Genomic DNA, 21,326 nt, shown 5'->3' on the forward strand with positions numbered 1-21,326 from the left:
TTCAGGCTACAAGCAGCTATTGTGGGACTTGGAGCTTACAAGAGGCAAATTCCCTTGTAATAGAAAACCAGAATGAGATACTGCTGAACTCACTTTGTGTAGGATGTTGTGTGTGGGAAAAGGAGTGAGGATAGAGGTAATCCGGTTTAGAGATGAACCCAGACTTAAATCCCCTAGTATAAACACCTTTAAACTTTGAGGCTTCCTGGGTCTCGATACAGACGCAAATACTTTGGCTCAGGCCTGTCTTTAAATTACAGACTAATTGTTAATATCAGTTTTGGAAAGGCTTATCATTGTATTATGCAAAGAATGTGTCCTATAGAATCAAAGTTTGTTTTAAATGGCATAATCTGAGAAACAAAATCTTTGTGATTTAAACAATACTGCTTATATTCCATGTAAGAGCAGGAAATAGTATAGTTTGCGTTGTTAAGAAGTGTTTATTGAATGAAGTTTAAATGTCAGCTGAGGGTTTTGGTGTTTATTTTAGTCATACTACTTGAATAAGTGATTATTAAAAAGTTCTTTTTCTCAGAGGTGTCATGAATACCATGAATTTCATAACCAAACATTTGACATTTTGGAGTTTTTTTTCTTTTTTTATACCACTGGGTGAATCAATGCACAGGCAGCTGAAGAACACGAGCTGTTTTAATGTCATTTTTTAAAGAGAATCTACTTAAAATGCCTGAGACAGAACACATCAACAACATAGTTTTTACAGGGGAAAGATGAGTGCAGAGAGGCTCGCAGTGCATTAGCGCATCAGTGCAGCATTTTATCATTAGTTGAAGGTAAATTGTGTTTACCTATGTATTCTAAGACTGATAACTCACTTGGCATTTACTAAACTATGAGAAGAAAGATAATGCATGTTATTCTATCTTTAATTTTTGTCCTATCATTAGCTTCGGATTTCAAATGTTGTCAAGAAATGTCATGATTCAGAGAGGTAAAGAATGGCTCATGAACCAATATGTGAAGAAATAAGTGTTATGGTTAAGTACTGACTGAGATTGTTTTACTTCTCTACAGTATGCTAAAGTATTCTTTTTCAAATTATTCTTCAGTCATGCTGTCATTACAATGCAATAAATATCACGTGGATCACTTTGTACTAATCGTGTCTCAAAACTGAAGCAACTAGTAGCAAATTACTCTGCTTCTTTTATTCCCTTGGGTTTTGCCCATATTTAAGCCTTCTCTGCATGTTTTTCAGGACCTCTCCAGCAACTGAGTTTTAGGAGAAAAAGTGTTTATGGAAACTCTGTGTTTATTGTAGAACTCTGTGTTGACATGGAGAAAAATGGTGACCTGATAAACAGACGAACACAAGCCTGAGATAGAAGAAGACACTTCATTATATTCTTCCTCAGCTATTTACATAGTAGTTCTTGGTGTGGAAATACAGGCAGGTTAGGCAGCAGAGCAAACACTGCTGCTCATCCTCCTGCCAGAATGGTGGGCTGGAAGCAGTGCTGTGTGGTGTTAGATCCACAGTTTTAAAGGTGTGTCAGGGGTTGCATACTGGGCAAAGATCGGGCAGGAACATTTCTTCAGGAAGCCTTTGACTTGTACATATGTCTTTGGGCACTTCAGAGATGATAAAAATGTTTTTCCCTGTGCAAGGCATCATAAATTTCACCATTTACCATTGTTACTTTTACATTCACCATAGCACAGCCTCACCGTTCAATGCAATGAGAGAAATAATTTTTGTCCTGAATTTGGACAAAATGGTGTGTTGTTTGACACAGGATTTATACAGAGCTCCCCAAAATCATACTACAATTTTGCTGTAGAAACAGTTAGTCAAGCTTGTAGATACTGAGGCATGGACTTCAGGTGCCCTGAGCAGATTCTGCTTTGTGCTGTGATATTAAATATAAAATCTTTACCCCTTGCTATAGCCTATTTTTAGAACGATAGTGCTGCAAGACACATGAGAAACTGCTTAATTTTCCTGTATTTCCTTCTTCCTATTAGTCTAAGACAATCAAAGACATGTTCAAGACCGTCTTTTAACTGCAGTTTGTATGGTCATTAGTGTCTTGATCCTGGTGGGTACTACACTTTCTGGCCTGATCCATTAGCTACTCTTAACTGTTGAAGTCAACATGACTGTTCATATGCTTAAGTGCTTTGTTGAATCAGGGCCAGAGTGCTCAGAAGCTTGTAAGATCAGCCCCACAGTATAAGAAGAAAAACAAAAAACCCTGTGGCCAGTCACAAATAATCATTGCAGTTTGCTTTATGAAATATCAGATTTAACATTATATATTAAATCCAAAGACTTAGTCACATGCAGAACAAATTCTTTCAGTAATTTTCTTATGAGTAGCGTATTTCAGTCTCTTTATGGCATTCTGTTTGAAGAAAGGCTAGGCTTGAATGAAGACAGCAGGTTTACATATGGCTAATGATCTTCGAAACTTTGATAACTCCTTTTGGCATACAGTTGGCATATTAATTATATGTGTATATTTTGGAGGGAGTAAGCTTGCTGAGGTAACTTGGCAAAAAGTACAGAATATAATTTCCTTCCTATCATTTACTCATTTGACATATGCTTGTTATTTATATTAAATTGATGATTATATTTATATTAATACTTTTATGCTGCCAGGTAAAGGTTTTCATAAGTATGTCTTATTTTATAATCTTCACTTTTTACCATATTTAATTCTAATGGGAAAATCTTTCAGGTGCTGCTTGTTAATTACTTCACATTCTGTCACAATACAGAAATCAGCTTGATGTTATTGTGTTTGTTGATTCCAATTATAATTAAACCTTAATTTGAGCTGCTGTTGTTGAACATGTCTGCTCTGAAATCTTGTTTTCCAGCAAATCCCATTTGATTTTTCTTTCTAATAATTTGTTGTAATTTGGTTGCCTGCATAATAGTGCTGTCACAGCTGGCGTTAATCGCCATTTTTATATCAAATTGTAGAGACACATGGTCCAAAAACCACCCATCAAACAGAATAATATACAACTTGAGAGCTGAAATACTTTTACAGCAGAGACCATTATCATTATCACCACTTGACAGGGGTGGAGCAAAGGTAAGGAGCCATAAAGTGCTTTGCCTAAAAACCTCCAACAAACCAGTGGCAGAACTAGCCGCAGTTCCCAAAACAGTCTGCTGAAAATTTCTTGCTGTGTGTCACAGTAATACAAAGAAATACATACCTCTTAAATCTGTTTATCTCGTCTCCTGAAGTGATAGTGTGTTGTTGCCATATTGGTGGCATTGGGTTGTGTGGACAAGCTTCACTGTGGTTCCTGCCCATTCTATGACAGTTTTCTAGCTCCAAAGCAGACCTCAGTTTCTCATGATTGTCAAGTTGGCACCTTTCTGCAACAATAAATGTAATATAAAGCAGAAAAAAGTATTTGAGGCAAAGAAAGGAGCTGTCTGCAGTAACATGGTAGAAAAAAAGAAACCACATTAGATTAAGTGATTCACATGGCTGGCAGTAATAGAAAAGTATAGCAGAACAGAAATGTGGAAAATGTTGGCAAAGATGAGGAAAAGAGATTACTTTTTTATTTAGTGTATTTTCAATAAACTATAGAACTATTTAAACCAGAAATTTCAGCTAGGAAAAGTTGCAGTTACCTGGCATTGTGCTGCGTGATTTTTTTTTCCAAATGGCTCTCAAGCTTCAAATTCAGTGTGAAGGTGATGAGATTTAGCAAATGTAGAAGTAGGCCAGGGTATTCCTATAACTCATTGTGCAGCCATTACTTAGGATATGTTTCAGTACTTTAAGCAGACCTTTTCATTCTAAGATGCTTAAATTGTGCATATGAACCTGAACTTTTCAAAGTGGCAAACAAATGTATTTGTCATTGACATTAATGGGATTTTGAGCTGCTTTTACAACTTAAAGCTACAGAATAAAAGTGTATTTCTCTCCCCCCCCCAAAAAAAAAAAATAAATCTGAAATATATTTCTTTAATTGAAATGGAACTCAAAAGTTTAGGTTGGGAAGGGGGAGAAAGAAGATAAAGCTGACTAAGAACATCTTCATAAACATAATTGATAGAGAGTTAGCTTTGTGGAGGTACACATGTGGAGTTAATGACTTTTTTGGGTGAAACACAGGAGGGAGAGAATCAAAACAGACATCTTTTCAATGTGCTTTAGAGCATCCCCTGATCAATACATTTCTAATTAGAAATTTAAGATTTCTGTCCAGCAAGGTTGGCCGCATACCCTTGTTTAATAAAACAGCTAAAGATATGTGGAATTTTAAGAGCATGCTCATGTGTTGTCTGTATAGGAATGTTTTCTTAAGGCTAGGAACTAATTTTATACTTCAGAAAATTTACTTTAGAAGTCATAGCCAAAATAATTACTGTCAGCTATTAGTTTATTTGGGAGGAGTAGTTTTGTGTAACTGTCTGAAACATCAAGAAATCATTAGCTTGAGCAGCTGAAGGTCATGTCCAGGATAGTAACTTTACAGGGATTTTTAAAGTAATTTTTCTGGTTTGCTTTTTTTATTATTTATTTATGTTTAAATAAGCTTGATAATAGAAGTAATTGTTTGAATAAGCTGTCTGCTGTAACAGTTCTTTAAGGGGTTCTTACTTAAATGATTGTTATGTTGACTGATTTCACAAGCTTAGAGCTGCTCGGGTGAGTGCTAACTCTTAGTATGTCCTTCAAGTTCAGTGTTTCTATACAAATATTTTGACTTCTGGGAAAGATGAATGCTTGCTGTTTGTGCAAGCATCAGTCTTTTTAGTGTTAAATGGTATGCTTTCTAACTGTGAGAACAATGAAGTTATAAAGCTTTATAAGGACCAATTCAAAGTACAGAATCAAGAAAACTCCAAACTATTAAGAAGGAGATTGATTATATACAAAAAAGGCCTTATAATGCGACATCTGAAATATCAGGGAACCAGACTGAAGGAGTCTGGCAGTTTCTTTTCAGTGTTATGTACCTGTTCTAGAAGGGATAGCAGAGCTTGCTGATAAAACTGGCCATAACCAGTCCCATTAGGTACTGGATATTCTGTTAATATTAACTACTCAAATGACATTTCAGAAAAAGTTGTGGCTGTAGGTTACATTTTATTAACTTCAGCTGGGCTTAATTCAGAACCATTAGCCTTGGTGGTAGTGGCTGACATTCAGCTGGGCTGCAGCTTGGATAGCTTGTCCGGTACCTACCACTGAGTTTGTAATGGATGGCTGAAAACAAAAATCTAAATAAAGTTATAGTAGTGTATATAGTAGTGTATAGGAGAGTGTATATTGCTGAAAGGAAGGCTGGGAGAAGCTTTTCTTTTGTATGTGCTGTAAACACAAAATCAGATGTATAATGTTGCATAAAAAAAAAACAACTCTGGAGCCATGAGCTTTATGAGCAACTTTATAAAATAAAGGAGTATTTTATTTTTTTTTAAGACTCTTATGTGTCTTTTTAGATAATTCCATATATCTTGTCTCCTTTTGCTTTTACAAAATTTAAAGATAATTTCTAAAACAGTCTTGTTATTTAATATGCATACTTCATACATGCACATACGCTTTGAGTTTTTCATGCTTCTAGCTTTATTTGATCACAAATTGTCCCACTTTTCTCTATTTTTAAAAAAGTTTCTATCTCAGGTAGGAGCTAATTCCCTATTATGTTTCATTTTTGCTACCCAAATTACTTGGGCTTTAGACCCTGACAGGATAGACTTTTTAAAAGGAAAAAATTGTTTTTATTGTTGTCCATTGTAAATATATATATTTACATATTTATATGTTCAAATCTTTTCAGTAACAGCAATGACAAAAGTGGAGATCAGAACTGAACAAGTTTTAGTCTTGAAAATAAAAGCTTAGGGAAGTCAAAAAGGCTTGTTCTATTGAAAAGTTTTGGAATACCTTAGCTGGTGCTGTCCTGATGCATTCCAGCTTATAGCAGTTGATGTACTTTTATATGTATGTGTGCAAAAACCTTATTGAAATAACACTAATTACATACCCACTGAAAAGAAAGAAAATCCTGTCTTTTCAATATAGGTTGTTGTCAGAATAACAGATGCAAGCACTATCAATTATAAGATTCATTTGTTGATTTTGATTAAACAAAAAAATATGAAATTATGTTTATTAAAAACCTTCATCCTACATTTACAGTCCAAGTTGATAGGAAGTGAAATAATTTTTTTAAACCTCTTCCTGATTTTCTAGCTCAAATAGAGAGGTTATCAGAAACCACAGCTGTTTACGAAAGGGTTACTAAGGGTTTGCTAATGCAGGAGAGAAGTAGGAAGAAAAGAACTGCCTGAGAGCAGAAGCTCACATAAGGAATGAAGATAGAGCTGCAGTAAAATCTAACAGAATTCTACAGTGCCAGGAGCTGGAAATACCAAATGTCTTGTGTTGCAGCCTGTTTAACTACAATTATGAACAGAGGCTTAGTAATCTCCTATACTGATATCTCTGGATGCTGAGTTGTTGTAAGCTCTTGATGCTTGGGATTTATCTTTTCCAAGTTGCTCATGTAATGATATTCAGTGACCTACCTGATGTATGTGTCTGATCCCATTCTTGATGGCTGGATAATGGCAAGGCTTAACTGGCCTTACAAACAGCAGTCCACCTTACATGCAGATAATTTAAAATAATAAGTTGTGATTATAAGGTAATATACAGTCAATAAGAGATTCACTGTGGTCAATTGGCACAGAGTGTGCATTGTTAATGTAACATGATTAATATGGCAGCACAAAGTTTTCAGGTCCCAAGAAGCTAGGTGTTTTGTTTGTTAGTCCCAGGAGAGGGGTACAAGCAGGTGATAGACAATAATTGAGTAAACTGGAAGAGACAGAGGAATCCTACTTACAAATGCACTGTGAGTTTGTGTCTTCATCCAATAGATAGGCTCATCAAGTGGGAAAGCCCAGCAACTAAGAGGCAAGTGAAAGCACATCCATTTCTTTCTTAATTTTTAAATGAGGGAGAATGATCACAAGGCAGCAAATTATTTCTGTATAGATTTCTTTTTGAAAGAAAAAAAAAGTTTGGTTTATAAAGAAATCATACAAATAGTTAGCATGTATGTTGCTATGAAGATAGCTGCTGCAAAAATCTCTTTCAAGGAGCTTCTAATCAGTCTTTTTACCAGAATACCATGTGAGATAGTTTCAGACACAATTTTTCTCTTTAGTTTACAATCCTTCCCTTCTGCATTCAAATTGCTCTACAGCAGTCTGATGCCAGATCAGCCCTTAAGGCATCAAAGATATTTGTTTTCTCTCCTGAAACTCACAGTCAGGTGCTTGGCATTAGTGTCTATCTCATACCCAGATAATTAATAGCAACAGACGTAATTTTCCATCCTCTGTGTAGAGATAGAGGAGAACTAAATCCAGAAAAATGACAGGATGTATGTGCACTGCCTGATGAGTTTTTCTTTTTTTGTCTAATTCTTTATTCCCCTTTGTTTTGCGTCCTTATGCAGACAGTATTAGACAAGAAGCTAGAAGAGAAGGGAATTGGTTGAAAGCTTCTACTGTTGATGCTGTGGCAAGATTTGCCATTGATTTAAATGGGAGCAAACTCAAGCCTTTTGTATGACTCCTAGGAGTCAAGACTAGAATTTTATTTGGACAGATGCTGAACAGGTCATATGATATATTCTGAAAAGACAAAGCTGAGAGCTTTACAGACATTTTCACATATTCAGGCGCAGATTTCTTAAGCACTGCCAGGTAGAAGTATTACAATGCTCTGACAATATAAACAGTCACGGGCAGTTGACACAAAGTCATTGCTATCATTTGCAGGATGTTTAGAAATAGCAGCGAGATTTTTTTTTTTTAATGTTCAATTTAGATGCTTTACTTTTTCAAAAATGTAAACAATATATGCTTACATATCTGAAAATCCCAATTCACTGTTTTTAAAATTATGTCTGTTAGCTGCTATAAGGTTTAAATTAAGTAAGAGTGTAATATTTTCTCCATTCTATTGAGGGATTCTTAGGAACAAGTGAGAAACTACCAGCTCTACAATACTTAAAATTCCTCCTATTTTTATCCAGGGAAGCCAGAAAGGTTGCAACGGTGAAAGCATAATTATAATATGTCTTTTCCTCTCTTTTTATATCATTTAGATATCAGCAGGAACAAGTCCACTGGTTACTGGAGTCCTGTGCACACAATGACACCAAAGGACTTGGGAAAGTAACCGAGCTGACTTATGTAAGTCTCCATTCAGCCTTCTGCTTGACTCTGAATAGCTTCTAAGCAGCAAGAGAAAGGATGGTTCTATAACATAACACAGTATGCTTTATACCATGTTTCACAGATAAGTAAGGACGTTTCTTTGTAATGTTCCTCTTGAGCAAAAGAGAAAAATGGTGCATCTGGATTGCTCTGAGGTTTGGTTTTGTTTTGATTTGTTTTGTTTTTAATCTACACTAGGCTGACATAATTTTTTTTCTTGGTGTTACTCAGAAAACAAGAGCAGGCAAACAAACTTCTTAGCTAAGTACTTATGGATTTCTACAGAATATAGAATGTGGAGCTTTATCTATAATCAGTACTGTAGGACTCTAGCACAGTGCAAATACTAAACAGTAACAGTAGGAATTAATAAACTAGGTTTCTTTTAGACATGCAGGTGGGTTTTACAACCCTGAGGAGAATAATAGAATAAGAAAAAAGGACCTTAGGTGAAAAATACTAGACATTAAATGTGGAAGTTGGACAAATATCAGATAGGGAGAAAAGCTCTATGTGAGTACATGTCAGCACAAACATATATTGCAGGGGCAGTTCTTTGTGCTCCATTTGATGGCAATCTAGTGTCATCTGTCTCTGTAACACGTTATTTGAACAACACAGTAATGTGATTGGTGCATCACGATTGATTTAGTGGGTTATGGAGACTGGAAAAAAATCACAATTCACCTTTCCTTCTTACCCTGACCTGTACTACTGGATCAATTTAGTGGAGTTAATGGCATGTAAAAGTAGAGTAAATCAAAAGGCATCGTTTCCTATACAGAGGTCTGATAGCTTGTAAGATTTACTGCTTCATGGGGTCAGGAAAACAAATATTAAAGGTGGATTAAAAAAAATTATTGTGGCATAATGTTAAGATCAGTGAAAATATTTCAAGTTGTGCACATTGAAGACAGGAGGATGTTGACATTTAAGAAGTTTATTTCCACTAGAGGTCAGAAAAGACTCTTTATACATCTGCCCAAATGTATTGTGGGATTTGTTCAGTTATTTCCTCTCAGTCGACCGTACGGTAATTGGTCCAATCTGTTTTGGGAAACTGTTTCTTTTGAGGAAGAAACTAATTACAAGCAAACAGCAGAAGGTTGATGCTGCAAAAGGTTTGATATTGGATATGATAGGTCAAGGTGGATAAAGGCCTTATGTTTCCTGTGCTGATCATTTAGGCCCTGTCACAATAAATGAAAATAGTCCTGTCACAATTTTAAGCAGGAGTCAAGCCTATGAGAGCACTCACCCAGCAGGTGGAAGGTGGGGAGTCGAGTCCATTATCAGCCCAATCTCTATGTCCTGTTGAAAATGACCTTCAAAGTAAAGGCTAGACTTATCAAGTTTGGGATTAGAAAAAAGATGGAGTTTTGCAGAAGAACAATGGTAAATAGTGATTCTGAAGGGAAGTAAGGACAAAAAGCCAGTGAAAGACTTTTGACCTTAGCCAGTGAGGTATTACTGGACATCTTCCCAGATGAACCAACAAAAAACCAAAAACAAAACCAATTTTTTTTTCTTATGTATGTTTTGTGCTAAAGCTTTCAGGCTGTGATTTCAGAAGTACTTCAGACAACAGTAAGAATTTAGCAGGACACATTTTGTCTAAATTAATTGTCTTTAAAGAGAAACTTGTGCTTTGCAGTTCAGTTGTGGAGCTTTTCTTCCTGTTAAGAAGGTAGAAACAGTTAATGTACTAAAACAGAAAAAAAATGGATCCATAATGGAAGCTGGACTTTGAACCCTTTTTCAAAAAGTTAAACGTAGATGGCACCTATCATTTGCAGCAGCTTAACTCAGCTTCCTTACATTTATTTAATTCACTAAGCATTTACATCCTCACATTGCTACCCCTGTTGCCATTATGACAGAGAGACTGCTCTAAATGTTAGAAGCCAGTTGCTTTGATGCGACGTGGCAAAGGAACTCTGTAGAACTGAAGGACATATCCAAATACCATGCTAATATATTTTGCTACTGAAAATAATCGTAACATGGGCAATATTTGCTTTATTCTCTGAGTAAAAGCCATGTTAGTGTGTGTTAAATGTATCAGGAAATTATTTTATTGGACAAAACTTTTCATCTTCTGCCAATCTTATTTTCCATTTCTTTTTCTAGAGGTCTATTTGCACCATGTGATCTTTCCATTTTTCTTCTAGGAAAACTACATGATTCTGAAGGACCTGTCATTTTCATGCAAATATAAAGTAACTGTTTTGCCTGCAAAATCTAAAGGTCATTTTAAAGCTGAGAGTGTTTTCTTTGTTACCCCACTTTGCTCTGCATTTAAAGAAAAAAACCACAAGCAAGTCCGGCTGAAGGAGGTAAGGCATGATGTGGAGAAGTAGCCAAATAGTTTCAAATGCATTTATAATCACAAAGAAAAAGTCTTTAAAAGCAATTCTAAAATGCGAAATGAAAGGTTCAGAACAAATAAAAATATGACTAATGCTTATGTGAAAAATCAACTAAAATACAGAGCAGTATAGATTTTGGCTAACATTATTTTTTGTCAATTAGGTGATCATTTTAGTGGACTGTTTATAAACATATAATGACATTTGTTATTACACAGTTTTTATTCTTGTAAGGAGGAATAGTTTCCCAGTTATATTCAGATATATATTGAGATGGCAGATTATAACTGTAAACATAATTTTGCTGGCATGACCCATCTTTTGAATGTTTTGCTACTGATTCAAGCTGCTTTTTCAGTTTTATTTTGTTTAGGTTAATTCTGCTCTCAAATAACAAATAAAGGCACTCATGCTTTTTACAATGTTCCCATGATGGTGGGTATAGCAAGAGGGTTATGGAAAACTGCAGAATCATGGAGATGCTGTTTGATAAGGACCTCTGGGGTCAGCTCGTCCAGCTGCCCACCTGAAGCAGGGCTGTTGTCAGCGCTGGGTCAGGTCAGCCGTGGCTTTGCACAGCCCCGTCTGGAAACCTCTCTCTTCAGAGGCTGACTCTCTCTCTTTGAGTCCCTACTGTCCCCAGCGGTACTTCTGTGCTTTGTGGGTCACCTCAGCGTCCTGCTGACCTCCATTGCCATTTCCTGACTTCCCACTCCTGACAGTTCCCAGAGTTGCAACCTTATTCCTGAGCAACTGCAACTCAGGCATATGTTTCCTTCCCCTAATCAGAATGCCCCTATTAACTTGTACTACAGGTTTAGAGCATAAATTTTACTTTCTTTCCTGCATCGTGGAGTTCTGTGCTATCATGTGGGTTTTCTTCTGTTCCCAGAATGCAAGACCAGAGCTCAGGTATTCTGAAATACAGAGGAGCAGCAGGATGGTTGCTTGTGAATGAGGCATTTATGCCTTTACATGCCATAGGCTTTCCTTTCTGTTGCCTGCAGCTGACAGGATTTAATTTGAAGTTTAAATTTGGCACAGAATGCTGATGCAATATATCAAAGCTAGGCTTTGGTTAGCACTGAAAATGTGATTGCAGAAAGCTGGCAGGATCCTGGGTAACACCAGAAAGAGCCTTCTGTCTGACCTTGATTTGTGTAATTAAATGATTTGTGTAACTAAATGAACTTTATTGATCATTGTCTCTCAAAGTTTAGCTTATCTTTTTGCTTTCCGAATTTATAGTGCCAGCTCTACAGAAAGTGTTGGCCAAACCCGAGAATCTATCTGCGTCTTTCATTGTCCAGGAAGGTAACATCACTGGTCATTTTTCCTGGAAGATATCTAAGGCAGACCTTCACCAGCCCATGACAGGGTTTCAAGTCACTTGGGCAGAAGTAACCACAGAAAGCCGGCAGAACAGCTTACCCAACAGCATCATTTCGCAGTCACAGATCCTGCCAGCAGTAAGTTGTTACTTTCCTTTGCTAGTGGCTTCGTAAATGTGTGTGCATGTGGCCTATTTTTAATATTTAGCGGTGGTGCAGATGTCACACATAGTGTTCTCTGGCTCTGCGGGCAAGTTGGAGAAGGAAATGGTTAATCTTTTCTCCTTGCTGGAGAAGCAAAGCGTAGTCATTCTTCTTGATGACACATCAAACATTCTAATGTTCACAATTGTCAAATTATCAACCATTGTCTGAGAAATGCCTGAAGGGAGGAAAAGATCATTTTTGTGACAATAGTTTTTATTTTCTTTTGATGATCAGGCTGTTCAACTTGGCAGTTACTATAGTTTTACTAATTATTTAGTGTCCAAGTTGATGGATTTAATTGAATTTTCTCTTCCTTTGAGTCACTCATTGCTCTAAGAGAAATAAAAATCACTTTCACCTCTGCCCACATGCACCATTGTCCGACAGACAAATTTAAAGTAGAACTAGATTTCACTGTTTATTGAAAGTGTGAGAATTAACAATTTGAATTCTTCCGCCTATTTGCTTTGAGATGGCCTTTGCTATTTCTGTTCCTCCTCTGGCAGAGGCAGGTGAAGAGCACTTCATTCTGACTCTGTTGCCAGATCCACCAAAATCAACAAAAGGGTTTAAGCAGCTGGCCTTGATCCAAAGTCAGCTAACAACGTTGGGAGTCTTTCCACTCACTTCGGGGAAGTGGATCAAGGCAATTGTGTCTAGAGCAGAGCTGGCTGAAAATTTTTCCACAACAGTCATTTCATCAAAGAATGCGTAAAATGTTTTGTGGGACACATCGTACATTGAACGCATTTTCCACAAATCCAAGGCAAGGTTCTCACCGTTCTGTCTTAATTCCTAGCAGACTGCCCTAAGGCTAGGGCACCCGTGTTTCGTGTTTCAAAGCCTGTTGTTCTGGGGGAGAGCAGCAAAGCTGACTGCAGTTGCTCTTGAAGTATGGGGCAAGCTACCAGTGTGCAGAGCTGTTTTACTAGAGCTTAGTACAGACTCCGTGTGATCTGCACCAATTCACTCAAAGCTCGACCCACAGTCCAGAGCAGAAGCATGGTGCAGATGCAGCCATGGTCTCTTCAGCAAAGCCACATTGTGAGATTACCTGAAGTGGTTACTCAGGCACAGACCTTTGGCTGCAAACAGCCACTTTAGCACAATGATAAGAAAAGCAATAAGCAAAGTTACAGACCATGAGATGTTACTTGTCACTTCAGTTTTCATCTGTTTTTTTAGGAGAAGGTATGTGTTTTAATCAGAATTTCTGTTCCTTTTTTTAAGCTCTTAGTCCAGTTAGGTCTGAAATATATATAAAGGTTTATTTAAAACACACCTTTGCATTGTGATCTGCTTTGATTTTTTATCTTTGTTTTCCTCTGTTTTCACTGCTGTAGAGCCTGGAGATTCTGTTTAATTATCTGTCACTATATGTATCTCTCTGTCTATTTATGGCAACTGGTTAAGAAAACTCTGGTGTGAGCTGAAACAGTATCTCCTACCTCCCAGAACCTACCAGAATATAGGGTATTTTACAGTGAGGATCATTCATTCATTGTTGTTGGTAACCTCTGACTGATAAAAATTTAATATTTACACAATGGGGGCTGAAACCCACAGGTTCCAACTGCTGGAGGAGCACCTGAATGGGCAGAGTGAGTGTATGAGTGCAATCTACGCACTCCTCTCTCTCTCCTACCAGTTCACTATGTTACATGAGGTGGAATAGCTTCAGCAAGGTCTGTTCAGCAGCCCCATCTCAGAATATGTGCTAACTGGGCAGTAAAACTACACATTTTCCCCCTGCCTCCTTTTCTTCCTCTCCTTTCCCCTTTACTGTCTGCTCTGGCAGTAACAGCAAATGATCAGTTATTCCCACAGCCCACTTAGGTCCCCCCGCATGGTGCTTGGGTGCAGTGCCAGCCAGAGGCAAATTCCTGGCCAGCCCAGCCTGGCTGGTCGCAGGAGCACACTGTGCCTGCACTGTCCGGAATCACTGCCCCACTGTCCCCTTCCCAGGACTGGTCTTTTTCATCTTGGAATAAGGCGAATCAGGACTTTTGATTCCTTAATGCCCTTCAGTCTTTAGTCAGATGTATTGCCAATTGGGAGCATTTATAAACTTATTCTGAAATTATTTTGCATGGTTGTAAGTGAGCCCACAAGGTATGGAGCAGTGAAAATTGAGACCATCATGCCAAAAGTGGGATTAAAAGGAGAAGGGCAGATTCTCATGGTGTAGTTGGGATGAATATGCTGAAATCTGTGTAGCCACACTTATTTTCACTAGCTGTAGCAGGGGGCCACACCTGCAAATTACCATGAATTAATTTACCGATTAGTGGAATTCACAGACAGATCCAAAATAAAAACAAGTTTATGTAATTAATATATTTTTTAGAAAGAATGATTAGGAAGTTAAAAGTTTATATTTTTTTTTAGTGATGAGCACATCATCCATTTTCAAGGACATTAAGGAAGAACTTGGACCTCTTATACATGAAACCATAAAGTTATGGTAAAAAAGTATGCTCAAAGGCAAGGGCAAGCAAAAAATTCAAAACAAACCCTCTTAATAAAGTGATGCATATGTTAAATCCTTGTAAAGGATTATAAGAAAATAATATGTGGATGATGAGAGTAACAGAACCTGTTTAAACCACTGCTTTGTGTGAGTAGAATAACTATGTTTTAATTTTAGATGCTCTGAGAATTAAGACAATTTATTTATTTTTAGGACCATTATGTACTTACTGTCCCCAATCTGAGGCCATCGATGCTGTACCGCTTGGAAGTTCAAGTGTTGACCACTGGTGGAGAAGGGCCAGCTACAATAAAATCATTCCGAACACCTGACCTTCCTCCATTTTCACCCCACAGTAAGTAGTACTCCGTTTTGACATGTACTTGCGTGGTACAGAACTTCAGTCCTCCACATGTAAACAGTCAGCTCGAGCCTTAGAGTCTTTATTGGTTCCAGTAGCATTCCATGAATTTCAGATACGTAAAAATTTGGGGGGTTTTCGCCCATAACTGTCCATCAGCAATGACGGAAGCAAATGCAGTCTTTCACTCAGTTTATGTGGTCTGGCATTTGCCATTCATTCCACCATAGCTCTTTGGCTTATGCCTATAGCACGTGGGATTTCAAAGATGATCTGTCCTCCAAGTACTACCTAGGCCTGGGATTGCTTAGCTTTCCAGGTTAAATTTTTCTGGGTGCATTCAGTCCAGCATGGCTAGAGCCTGATTGTATTTCTAAAGCAGTGCAAACCTCTTAATGACCGTTTCCAGCATTTTACATGTTTCTAAAAAGTACAGTTCATTGTTGCCAAGCCCAGTAAAAAATATAATTAATTAGTCCACAGTACATTTGCTGGAATCTTTTTTTCCTTTCACAGTCGCACTAAAGTTGTCTGGACTAAACATGCACATAACTGTCAGCACAGGCAGTTCACTTATGAACTGAAGGATTGCAAGCTGAAGGACTCACAAAGTCTTTTTAGTGTGGATAAATGTTGGTATTACATACTCAGGGTTTCATATGTGCATATTTTCCTATTCTTTTGTTTAGGACCTCATCTGAAGCAACATCATCCACATCACTACAGGCCACCTCCAGAGAGATATTAGACTGTTTCAGATGATTATACAAGTAACAGATTAAAACTGAGCTCCCAAATGAGGGCTGGGAAAAGGCACATCTGTAGGAGCAATGAACCCGGTTATCCAGTGGAAGTTACCACCCTGTACGACCTGTATGTTCTTCCTCTGGAGTTTAGCCATGAAAATCGTATTTACACCAAGACTAGGGTGAGACATACAGCAAGGATCATTTCAGTACCACCACTATTCGATAAACTGAAGATCTCATCCAGCTCAACACCTGTGAGAAAGTCGGAAGTGTGTTCATTATAATGTTTTTGTATTTCTGTGTTTAAAGTAGATTGAAATGGTACAGTGTGTACAGCTTTTTCTCTTAGCGACTTCAATGTTAATATTTGCAAAGTTGTCCTGTGATGTATTCATAATATTGAACACTGGAAGCCATGTTCTCATCAGCGTGTTTAAATGATCTATTTTACTTAAAAGCTCTGCCTGTCACCAGCTTAAGCTCTAGTGTATTTTGCTTTTAAAGAAGGTCTCCGTATGTCTGAAATAAGGACACAAGTAAAATAAATACCAGTAGCAGAAACCCTAAATAGTCAGTATTTAAAAATTTCAGTATCACCCCAGAGGATAATAGTGATTGATTCATTTGTATCAATCATATCATCACATCATATTGTACATCTGTTCTGAAATGATAATGTTTTAGCATGTAGATCTTCTATTAACATAGTTAATAGCTAGAAAATATACTGGGTAGGTGTACCATTGTAAAGAAACAAATGGCAATTTATAGAATTGTTGAAAATCTGTGGACATTAATACAATTATTTATAGGGCCTGAAAGAATGACTTTTAAAATCCCACTTATAATTTATTTGGTGTATAATATTTCAAGTTATAATTGTATCTTGAAAAGAAACACCAATTTTCTAATTAAAAATCTGAATATTTAACATGAACATTTTAGAAATTTAAATTCTGAGGCACATTTTTTATTCACATAGCCATAGAGCTACTTTTTGGCTTTGCCTTTTGATGCATGTATCTCTTTTCCCCACGGATCTTTTGAAAAGAAGGATGAATGTGTTGGCTCCATGCTATTCTGCTTACAGAAAGACTTATGTGACAATATTCTGGCATCTGGAAAACATTGGCTTATAGTTATTTGAATGCATTTTTCAAATTTAGACAGAAGGGTGCCCTTTTTAACCATAAGGGAATTCATATTGCCTTATTGTGCAATATAAACTGTCTAGAATTATTTGCCACACAGAGAGACATCCTTCGATAGTAAACAGAAACTGCTTGGATTTATTATCAAGAGGGTGGAAGGTGTCTGCGAATAAATGTCCATACAAATACTCATACTCAGCTTATCATGTTCGAGATGTTCAAAGGGCTCCTGCATTCTCTGGCACATTTCCATTGCTCCCTGAACCACCACATGATGAGGCTAATGGATCTCAAACTCTTAGCAGTCAAACTTGACAAGGTAGCCACTTTTTCTACCAGCAGATGCTACAGGCTCACCTGTATTTCATATTTGCCTGAGATATTTAGTGAAAGGAGCTCAAATGTTACTGGTAAATATATTTTCCTTCTCTTGATGACAAATTGTTTTGTGGAAAAGCAGATATGGAGAGAAGAAATACATACCTGAAACTGAAGGTCAGAGTTATGCCTATCGTAGTAGAACATTCACAAAAGATTCAAATACAGTTTGTCTATTCTGACGTTTGTAGCTTTTTGTTTCATGTGGGTTGATACCACAGGGGGTGAAGGAAATTGAATGTTTCTGATAACTTGCTCATTCCAGTTTACCTACATTTCTACCTTTCTTTTTAAAGGGCTCTTTTTTGCCACTCTCTACTTTGCTTGTTGTCTTTTTTGATATGCACTCAGTGACCAAGAACTTTTCCAGACAATTTTTATTGCTACATGGTTTGGGCCTTTAACAATAGTTTTAAAAATATGAAAGGCTTTTTAATGAAAATATGAAGTACTTTTAATTCCTTCCTCTACCATTCTGTCACCTCCCCTTTTCCAAAATATATTAGCAAATAAACAGATGAACTCTTCTTCATAAAATCTGTAGTATAAAGGTTTATTTTAAATTTTGGCAGAAGGCCAGAGTCTCAGAGACTTTTGTCAGGATGGAAAAGTTTTGTTTGTACAAGTCTTTACAAAGAAAACATAATTTGAATCAGACTGATGTGCGGTACTGCTTCGACATTTACATTGCACAGGGCATCGGTAAAGCTAGAAGTGATCTCCGTGGTGTTTCCTGAGAGCAGGAGTCAGTGGGATCAGGGAAACTAATTACCTCAGGGTTCTCTGAAAACTTCTGTCCAATCCTTTCAGTCACAGACTATTCTACTTATGCTGGAGCAAATCAGTAGTGACTTGATTAATGTTAATGAAATTATGTTTCTTTCATAGTGACATGGTAAAGCGTAGAACGTGTACGTCAGTCTTTATTACAATTATGCCAGATCTGGCTTGGAGGTAAACTGGAAGTTAGCAGCCCTGAGTCATAATACCCTCAGTCTTGGTTGCTGAGGGAAAGCCCCATTCTTCTGAAATGAATCAAAATAGTTACTGTTTGCTGATGCTAGTCTCTTTGAAGCATTCACCTTTTAAAAGCCAATGTACTTTTGTAGAACATGGAGGGGTTTTCCCTTTTAAAGTAGATTCTGGAAATCTTAAAAAAAGTTGATAAAGTAGAATTGTATTGAACAAGTGTATTATATAGAGTCCACTAAGATGTAAATTATTTTTTTCCTTCTACAGACCAGCTCATCAACTCACCTTTCAAATCGTCCTCCAAATCAAAAACAAAAAATACAAGGTGAACAAAGCTCATGCATGGATGTTGCATTCCCATCTATGAGTGATTTCCTCAATATTCTTTGAATTTAGCAGTATAGATTTGACGTTGTTAGTGCCTAATTCATAAAGCCTTGTTTGCTGAATTGTACAGGGTATTGTCTTAATGTACTAGCCTAAGTCACATTAAACATTTAATTCAGCATTAGAGTTGTAATTCACTACTTGATTCACTAGTTAAAGATTTATTTTCTCTAATGATGTGTTAATATAGTATTGGGATGTTTTTAGATACTCTGCACCTTTACGCTAATGTACTATTTGCTATGGACGATATTGATGGATTTATCAGTTGACTCCAGGAAGCATTTTGTTTATTTCTTAAAGGAGAATTTTAAGATTATGCCATTTTTGCTAACTGCTTTGTGAAATGGATGGGTTTTTTTGCTCATCAATGAGTTTTGCTTAAAGAGAATGGTTTGTTCTTATTATATCTTTTTTGACCATTTTTGAGTTATTATTAGAGCAGGAGAAATTAAAATAAGACAGAGCTTGTGATGTACTGCTATGTGTGTCATCTTGAATATTCATTAAGAATATAGCACATAATAAATAAGAGGTCTGACTTATGAAATGCTGAACATCTGCAACTTAGTGGCTTCAGAAAGAGCTTAGGACATGGTGTGGCAATGCTAACACTGATATTAATGTTTGACATGGTCACACACAAAAATAAATACTCATTGCTAATGTGAATGGGATTTTTACCATTGGTTATAGCAGAACTGTATAGAAACGTAAATACTGAGACAATTTGTCCCACAGTACTTTCGTCTCCACGCTTCCAACTGGAGTCAGGGAGAGTTTCAGATAAGCAGGCCCTGATTCAGGAAGGTATGCAGAAAAGGGAACTTCCATATGCACGAAAGAAGTCGGTGGGATGGAAGTAAACCTTTGCAGTTAAGAATAAGCTTTAGTGATGTCTCAAATAAAGCATGGATGTCAGAATGTGCTTGAATACTGTCTTAAATCAGGGCCTTATAGAACAAATTATGGGACCCAGACAGATCTAAATTCTGTGTGCAACACCATAAATTTATTTTTGTCTTGTGTATATGTAAATGTAGTTGTGATATTGACTTATTTATTAATTAATTTTCTTATACTATGTGCCAAGTATATTCCTACACTTTTGATCAGTACCTGTGAACATCAATTACTAAAAATAATGTTATGCAAACTTGTGAATTGTAACCAGGAATATGATGCTAATAAGCTGTTGCATGTAGTTTTAAATAATTAAGAAAGCTCTTTATTTAAAAAAAAATAAATGAATACCTGAAAATGTTGTTGATTATATATGGTTTTGCATGCCAAAACTCATTGTTCAGATGTGGGCATGAAATGTAATGACTGTATTACCTCTACTGAATATATTAGTAAGGTACAATTTACAAAGTAATTAACAGAGCTCTACATGTAAAATTTTTCCTTTTTTTACTTAATTATATTGTAGTACAGGTACTCTGTTACCCAAATCGGCTGTAGAAATTATGTTCCTATAACACTCATTTAAAGTCAATATTTATTTATGTAATACAAAAAGATTGGTCTTATGTGTCTGTCCTGTTATTTAGAGAAAAAAAATACACTTCTTGTAAAAAAATAATTTGTAAAAAAAAGTAAATGTAAATAGAGTCTGATTTCTTTTACTCATTATTTTCATGTTTAGAATTTGTACATACTGTTTAGGTAATAAACTGTCCTAGGTCGAAATCTTGCTACATTATCTCCTCCATGCAGAATTTATAGTTTTGTTTTTCTTAAGTTGAAGACATAGAGTCATCTAAGCAAAATCAGTGTCACACAAAGTACCTTTGCTAAATCTACATTTCATTGTGTATAAAGTCATACATACCATTTTATCCTCTGTTTACAGCATTTAGTTTTCATTAGAAAGTGGTCAAAATAATCTGAAAATTAATTTAGATGTCATTTGAGTCTGTTATGTTGAAAAGCAATCCTTGAAGTAAAAAATCAGACTCAAGAACTTGCCATCCCTTTCTCTGTTTCAATGGAATAGTTCTCAGTGAAGATTTGTTCACCCTTTGTAATATTAACTTAAAATAGTTAAAATGTTACTGGATATATGTCAGCGGCCTGATTGTGCGAGTCAAGATTTTCATGATTGAAAATCATGGTGAAATCTATGTATACACCAGATTTGGAGTATTTTCTATTTAAAGTGCCATGTCCCATGATTTAAATTCTAGATTTTTAATAAATATAAATATGTGTCTTAGTACAAACATTTAACTGTTTCAAATTCTCATAGATGTGCTATCATTCTCATATATAACATATTTACTTTGGGGTTGCACTTTTGACTTGCTTAATAAACATTTAGATTTTGTTAACTTGAGCATAAGCTCAAAAATTTCCTGGTATTGCTTTCCCACTAGAATAACTGCTTAAATTTTTGGTTTTGGTTTTTCTTTCATGTGACTGGATAATGTTTAGAAAAACCCATATAGTTAAATTTTTCTGCAAGTTGGACTGTTTCAATGATATTTGCCTTTATGGTTCAGTAAAGGCAGACAAGAAGGATGTATCACCGTGGATAGGTAAGTTGTCATAATAAATATTTAAAGTGTTCTGTATCCCGTAATTCAAAATATCCATTCATTTTTTCATTCCATAACTTTGAATAAATGTTTTATTCAACATTAAATTGAAGGAGACAGTAACTGGATGATACGAATCATATGAAATAAAGAAAATTTGCTA

The 21,326-nt window shown here is 36.3% G+C and overlaps 1 protein-coding gene across 1 annotated transcript in view; it reads left to right on the forward strand.

Annotated features, from left to right (window-relative positions):
• KAL1 (Kallmann syndrome 1 sequence) overlaps window positions 1–15,734 on the forward strand; it is a 65,341-nt gene extending 49,607 nt beyond the window's left edge. Inside the window, exons 10-16 of the mRNA XM_010085521.1 lie at window positions 163–176; window positions 8,144–8,224; window positions 10,420–10,584; window positions 11,063–11,069; window positions 11,866–12,086; window positions 14,839–14,980; window positions 15,676–15,734. Of these exons, the coding sequence (XP_010083823.1) occupies window positions 163–176; window positions 8,144–8,224; window positions 10,420–10,584; window positions 11,063–11,069; window positions 11,866–12,086; window positions 14,839–14,980; window positions 15,676–15,734 (689 nt within the window). The remainder of the gene's footprint in view (window positions 1–162; window positions 177–8,143; window positions 8,225–10,419; window positions 10,585–11,062; window positions 11,070–11,865; window positions 12,087–14,838; window positions 14,981–15,675) is intronic.
• Window positions 15,735–21,326: the final 5,592 nt, after the last annotated feature.

The sequence above is a fragment of the Pterocles gutturalis genome, unplaced genomic scaffold (genome assembly GCF_000699245.1).
Source record: "Pterocles gutturalis isolate BGI_N339 unplaced genomic scaffold, ASM69924v1 scaffold8340, whole genome shotgun sequence".
NCBI lineage: Eukaryota > Metazoa > Chordata > Aves > Pterocliformes > Pteroclidae > Pterocles > Pterocles gutturalis.